Source organism: Cucurbita moschata, unplaced genomic scaffold, assembly GCF_002738365.1.
Source record: "Cucurbita moschata cultivar Rifu unplaced genomic scaffold, Cmos_1.0 Cmo_Scf00002, whole genome shotgun sequence".
Taxonomy (NCBI): Eukaryota; Viridiplantae; Streptophyta; class Magnoliopsida; order Cucurbitales; family Cucurbitaceae; genus Cucurbita; species Cucurbita moschata.
Window position 1 is genome coordinate 5,425,816 of NW_019268518.1, and position 7,612 is coordinate 5,433,427.

Below are 7,612 nucleotides of genomic sequence, written 5' to 3' on the forward strand. Positions count from 1 at the left end.
CCCCCCCCCCCCCAAATTAAACGCAAAAGCAAAACTACGATGGGGTCATTTTCGTCCTTTCGCAATCTCACCGCTGGACCCTCACATGAAATTGATGAAATTCCATTAATCTTTTTATTTAAATATATATATATATTTAAAAAATTCATACGCGTATTCTTACTTTATAATTAAAAAAAATGAGTTGTAAATTGTAACTTTAATCATTAAAATTACATAAAGTAAAATAAATCCTCAATTATGATTGGATTAACCTATAATTATATTTAATTAATTAATTTATTTATTGAAAGAATAAAAGAAAACATTGACCATTTAACATTCTCTTAACGTAGAAGGAATAGGATGTTTCTTTGTCCCATAAAGTAGAAAATAAAGTCAGTAAAAACCCATTCACCACCCCAAACTGCCCTTAAAATATAGGGTGTTACCCAATCCCAACTCAAATTTTACCATTTACCGAGGACGTAACTTTCTAAAAGAAACCCATTCATATTCAATGAGTACACTGCAAGTTAGTTTTCTCTCTCTTTATTAGAGAGAGAAAATGGGTGTAACAAGGCATAGATTCAAAGAGTATAACTGAAGTTAGTTTAAAACCAGACATGTTTCAGCTCTGCCGTCTCTTTATTAATTATTTTCAACATTAATTTATTTGTGTTTTTACCGTCTTAGGGTAAGTCGCCCACCGACAATGCAACCGCCGACGATAATGGGTCTTTGTCCATCTGTTGGGTGGTGTTGTAAATTTTAAGAATACGGAGGGTAATTCGGTCATTTCGTAATTATATATATTTTTTTACATTATTAAATTATTTAAATTAAAAAAAAAAAAAAAAAGAGTTGAAAATTAAGATATAAAATAGAGAAAAGAAAAACAGTAAAGGGACAGCTAGCAGCAACAACTTCCATTCCCAAATCTCTTTTTAGCCTTTTCTTCCCTCCTCTTTCTTCAACCTCAATTCTGCTTTCTCTCTCTTCTTGAGCTCTGCTTTAATGGAGCTTACGGCAACCAACTGATAACTCCATTTTAGCTTACCCCTTCTTCTTTTTCTTATAGACTGTTCTTCATTTTCCATTTCTGCGTTTTTTGTTCGAAATTTGGACAAGATGATCGGAGAAACCTTTTCCGACGAGATGGACTGTGGGAATTTCTTCGACCAAATTGATGACCTTCTTGATTTTCCGACGGAGGATTTCGATGACGACGGCGCGTTAACCTCAAAAGCCGCCGCTTTCCCTCCCATTTGGTCTTCTGCCTCCTTACCTCACGCTGCCGATTCGGTGTTTTCCGGCGATACTCATCACTCTGCCCTCTCTGTTCCGGTCAGTAATGCTGGATTTTTAGTTTAATTTTAGATTTTAAAAAAAAAATGTAATTATTTATTTTGAAATATTTTCTATTAAAATATACTCTTAGAACTATTAATCATTTATTTCTAAGAAATTAGGTAATTTTATTAATTTTTTATCTAGAATTTATATATATCAGAAATTTGTATGAATAATGACGTCATAATTAGAAGTAAAATTGATGGGTTTTGATTTCGTACATGCGAGTACACAGTAAGATATGATGGTTCTGTTCTGATGAATTTTGTTCTGTTGTGCAGTACGAAGACATTGATCAATTGGAATGGCTTTCGAATTTCATCGACGATTCCTCCTCCGGCGCTGAAACCCTAACGATCAACACTTCTTCTTTATCGCCGGCGAATCAATTTCAGATCTCGAGTCCAGTCTCCGTTCTCGACAGTAGTAGCAGTAGCAGCAGTTCGTGCTCGGGCGAAAAGAAAACCCTAGCTGTTGCTGGTAAACGCGGTCGCGCTCGCAGCAAGCGATCTCGGCCACCGTCCTTTATTCCTCGGCCGCCGCAGCTTATTTCACCGACGAATTCCGGCGGTAAGGTTTCATCGGACTCGGAGAACTACGGTGAGTCCTGTTCGGCTCCGCCGCCGCTGGTTAAGAAGACGAAGAAGATTAAGTTGTCGTTTCGACGAGATCAGAACGATGCGTTTAGTCCACAAGGTGTGAGGAAATGTTTGCACTGTGAAGTGACGAAGACGCCGCAATGGCGAGCCGGACCATTAGGTCCTAAAACTCTCTGCAATGCTTGCGGCGTCCGTTACAAATCCGGCCGCCTCTTCCCCGAGTACCGGCCGGCGGCGAGTCCGACTTTTGTTCCGTGTTTGCACTCCAATTCGCATAGGAAGGTTCTCGAAATGAGAACCAAACAAGAGGAAATCGCCGTGGAGACGGAATTGCCGACGGAGCTCATCCCGAATACAAACAGCGGCATCGTCCTCGGATACGTATGATCGGAAAACCTCCATCGCCGCCGTTGCCGCCGCCCTCTCTGTTCCTTTATTGTTCTCTGAATTTCTTTTTTTCTTTATTTATTTATTTTTGGTTATTATACAAAAATGTGAAAAATAGTTTAGTAAGGTTATAGAGAGATACATGAAAGGTGAAGAGGACTAGGGTTTTTTAGTTTGTATTATTTGCTATTAGGTCCTTTAACTTACTAGAAATTGCTTTTTGGGGCTTCCTTTTTTTTTTTTTTGTTTCATTTATGTTTATTTATCCATCATTCTTTTTGCACTTCAAAAAGTCAAATTAAAATTTACATCATTTTCAAACATACTTTAATTTCATTTGTCACGCTACGTTATAGTGTCGTTAAAGATTCCTTCCTCGTGTTATAGTGTCGTTAAAGATTCCTTCCTCGTGTGCTAACTTAAACCCGATTGGTGACTCACTAACTAGCACCTCCAATGGCATGACGACAAATGTACAAACTATTGACGAGCAACAATCTCAAGCCCACGAACATGACACACCCCTCGAGTGACCTATAGTTTTCTAACGCAAACTCGAAATTTGAGTGATTAACGACCTACTGGCACATATCCACGAATCTACGCTCAAATATTTCAGGCTTCCATAGCAATTTTTATTTATGGATCAAAATATTATTATCAGCTCATTTTATCATTAAATATTTAAAATTAGTCATAAGCATAATTTATTTGATAAAAAAAAATTGTATAGAATAATCTTAATAGTTTCGAAGCAGTCTAATAAAATAGGATAAGGTGGGCCTGAAGCCGAAGGTACTAATGGGCCTCAAAAGCTCAATATTGTTACTTAGGCCCATATTGATATTAGGAGTGTTCATTTTAATCCATAATTTTTAACAGCTTAGTAAAAATATAAATTAAAATATTTTGACGACTTAATTTAAAAAATTTAGAATTTTAATTAATAAAATTATGATTTATGTTTTTTTTATTAGTTTAAATAGGTCAAACCTTAATTATTAATTTAATAAATAAAGGAGAAAAAAAAAACAAAATTCAGCACTAAATTTTGTATTAATTTATCTTAATTTTGAACTTTAAATAAATTTTTATTTAAAATGTCGTTAATAACGTATTCTTATATGCATTTAATGGCGTATAAAATATTTATGTATATGATAAAAAAAATTTATTAGAAAATATTAAAAAAAATACATAAAGGAGATCTATTGGGCCTAAAAATAGCCCAAAACTATCAGGCCCACATGTAATGGGCCTAAAATACACAAATTCCAAAGAACAAAACAATTAACAGCAAATAATAAAAAAAAATTAAGTTAATTGAAAGATATTAAAATATTTGATTTAACATAATAATTAATAATAATAATAATAAATGTGGGGCTTGACTAAAATAGAAGTGCGTGCAATGCCGCGGCCGGCGGGGCGGCGATGGAACAGCCACCGGAGACGCGTCCACACGTGTGAGCAATCAATGTTTTGAAGCAATCACCGATGGCTTATTTTTCCCACTTGCCCTTTATTTATTTATTTATTTGTTGTCTGTTTATAATATTTTATGGAAAGACCCATTTGAGATCATCCACTTATTTTAATATTTTATTCGAAATATTATTATTATTATTATTTTAATTTGATTCGTCTTTATTGTATTGCATATGTTTCAAGGCAATTCATTTATTTGTCTTCAACTATTTTATTATTATTATTTATTTAAATCTTTATTTTCTTGTTGTTGGTATTGAAAAAACCAAAGCTTTTCACACTAATTTTTTTAAAAAATCAAAATTTTATTTTATTTTTAGAATTTATTACTATCAATTTAATATTTTTTGTGAATTATTTTATTAAATTTAAATGTTGATTTTTATAATTTAATAAGTAATAAAACTATTTAGAATAATAATTGAATTTATAAATTAAATGGTTACAAAAATTAAAAAAATAAATAAAAAGGAGAAAAAGAAAAACAGGTAAAAGACAGAGATACGGAGAAAGGGCCCAGAAAGGAGAAGCCATCTGGATGTCACATCAGCAGTAGGCTGTCCTGAGGGTGACGGACGGGTGGTGGGCCCTACGTGTAAGAGTTACATCACAGCCCGCCACGTTGATCGAAGAATCCAAAAGCCATGCGCGGGTGAGGAATCCCCATATCACACACTTTGTCCCCTAGCTGTAACGCTACCCTTCCCTTCTTTCCTTTTTTTTGCTCTTCCATTTCCACCCCTTTTCTTTACCATAATTGCATTTTCACCCCCAAAACTTCTTTTTCTTTTTACTTTCTTCCCACTCTTTTTTCCTTTTTCCCACTTCCAACCTAACTTCTTGTTTCTTTATTAAATATATGTACACACTTTTCACGTCGCTTTCAGGTTCAATATGAGGATTTTTATTTTTATTTTATAAATATACAAATATCTTCGTAAATAAATAACAAAATTATTTATTTATTTATTAAAAAATTATTTAATAAAAAAACCAAAAAAAATTGTCATTAATTATTTCCAATAATCCCTCGTCTTTTCCCTTAATTACGTTGTCTAATTAGCTAATCTCACCCTAATTTGGCTTCTTTATGCTCTCTCAATTAAATGGTAAATTAAATTACCCAACTTTAATTTAATCACTTTTCCCTAATTTAATGGATTCAATAATATATACACGAAATTAAAATATATATATATATTTTTTTTAATATTAAATTATAAATGAAACTATTTATAAGAATTTTATGAAAGATTCCATTAAACAATTAAATTAAAATTAAAAAATTTAGAATTATATCATCTAAATTCTAATTTTTTTAATTAAAATTTTTATTTAGTAGGTAAAAAATGTAGCATCAAGGTCGCGTCAAGTGAGGTTAAAAGAGTAGACTTAACAAGGGTAAATATTAAAACGAAGAAAAATATTAAAAAAAGGTAAAAAAAAAAAAGGTAAAAAATTAAAGTGAATTTGGACAAACCAACTGTTTGGTTGTCTTGTCAATGTTTTGAATGTTGTCCAAGTTTATATATATATATATATATATATTTCTTATTAAAATAAAATTTTTGAAAAATCCCCAAATAAATGTCTTTAAATTTTATTATTTTGCACACTTCAAACCCTAAAATTGCAACTCGAGCTTATAAAACAGGATGATTCAATATATTTTTCAATTGGTTGATTAAAACTTAAAACAAATCCAAAGAGCGAGGTTAATGTGTTAGGAATCACGACTCTCCATAATGGTATAATATTGTCCACTTTAAGCATAAGCTTTCGTACATTTGCTTTGGGCTTCCAAAAAGTCCTCATCCGAATGGAGATAGTATTCCTCATTTATAAACTCATAATCTTTCACTAAATTAGCCAACGTCGGATTCATTCCGAATAATCCGCAACATTATGTTCGAACGAATTTCGAATAAGTGAAAAGGGTTTGAAAAAGTTGACTCGAAACAAGTGTCGACCAGCTGCTCAAAACATTAAAATTTGAAGACAATTAAAATAAGTTGAGAAATATCCGGTCCCAAAGAGACAGCAAAGCACTTACAAAGTCAAACTTACGAGTTAAATTAAAATCCGCTGATCCAAAAACATAGGAGAGATAAGTGAGATGAAATGACGAAAATAGCCTCGAAGTAAAGAACTGACCAGATCTTTAGCGAGACCTAAAAATGGGGAAGACAAATTAAATAACAAAAATTGAGTTGGAAAAGTCATTGCTGTTGACCGACAACTTGGGGAGCCGGGATTCGGTTAAGACTTTAACCATGGTTAACTCCGGAGAGTTAGGAATTATGACAACCAAACCTAGACCATGGTTCCCTTTTTACCGCCCCGAACCTCCCTTGATTTCAGTGTTTTCATCTTAATTAAACCCCAACTATTTTGACTGTATCCCCATACAAACAAACAAAGACATTAATGTTCCATAAAAACAAAATTAATTTAAATTTCCAAATCAATTTTTTTATTTATATTTAACTCAACTTATTTTATTTAATAACCTAATAATTCCCTTAATTTGTTATCCCGAGCTATTACACTAAGAAAAACGAGTTCATTATCAACATAGCTCAACTAATTTAGATACGTAATCCCGACCAAAATATAAAAATTTAACCTCATTTTACCATTGTCGAACAAAAAAAAAAAAAATTGCAATCCCGAACAGATTTATTTTTCTAATCGCACATTTTTACATGATTGACTTTTGTTTGCATGAGTGAGCGTGCAAAAACATTGACTTGTTTATAAGGATAATCATACTTTTTTTTATTTAAAATAAAACTTAATATATATATATATATATATCAAATTTAAAGTGGTAATAATAATAATAATAATAAATATTTTATACAAAATAAAAGTAACTTTTAATCATTAAAAAATCAAAATAACATGATATAATGAAGCAACCCATGATTAATATGTTACCAAATTATGATATTTTCAAATAATTACTTTTATTGTTGGAAATTAATAAGAGAAATTGTGAGCCACGCGCTAGGAAGGAGAGTGGGAAAATAAAAGCAGGAAAAGGAAGAAAATAAAAAATGGAGTAAATCGATGTTAAATATAATAATAATTATTGAAAAATAAAAAATAGAGATAACAAACATGAAGGAAGGAGGAAGAGGACACCCGAATGAATGGCTGAATTTGTGGTCTTCTTGGGATGTGGTCGTTACACTTTTAAGATCTAAAAAAATAAAAATAAAAATTATTATTATTATTATTATTTGATTATATTAATAATAGTTTACTATAAATATGTCCTTAACTTAAGGAGTCATCAATAAATTTTAAAATTATTTAATTAATTAAAAAAATAACCAAATTTTAATTTTTTTTCTTATAAATTGAAATATTATTACCTTTCAATTATTAAAAAAAAAAAAAAGATAATTTATTTTATTTTAAAAAATATGTCTTTTTTTTTTTACGTATGTTACTGACTTTGTTTCGAAAAATATTGCCCAAATTTCGTTCTAAAAACAATGCGAAAGAAAAGGGAAAAAGTTACTTTTGGTGACGTAATAGGGTTAAAAACGATCATTCAAATTACAGTGGCAGTAATTTTTTAGGAACAAAAGTTACTAAAGTAAAATATTTTTTTTACTGTTAGTGGTATTTTGTCGATGTTGATTTGACTATAGGATTATTAAGTTAATTTAGTGATTAAGACATTATAATTGACCGAAATGTAAAAAATTAATGGTATAAAATTTATTTTTTTTAATAATTATGTAACGAATATTGATTAAAAATATATAATTAAATTAAAAAAAAAAAAAAAAAAA

The 7,612-nt window shown here is 30.8% G+C and overlaps 1 protein-coding gene across 1 annotated transcript; it reads left to right on the forward strand.

Annotated features, from left to right (window-relative positions):
• The first annotated feature begins 898 nt into the window (after window positions 1-898).
• Window positions 899-2,601, forward strand: LOC111430384 (GATA transcription factor 8-like). The gene is made up of 2 exons (XM_023066608.1): window positions 899-1,326; window positions 1,614-2,601. The coding sequence occupies exons 1-2, from the start codon at window positions 1,111-1,113 to the stop codon at window positions 2,316-2,318; spliced, it is 921 nt and encodes a 306-aa protein (XP_022922376.1). The 5' UTR covers window positions 899-1,110; the 3' UTR covers window positions 2,319-2,601.
• Window positions 2,602-7,612: the final 5,011 nt, after the last annotated feature.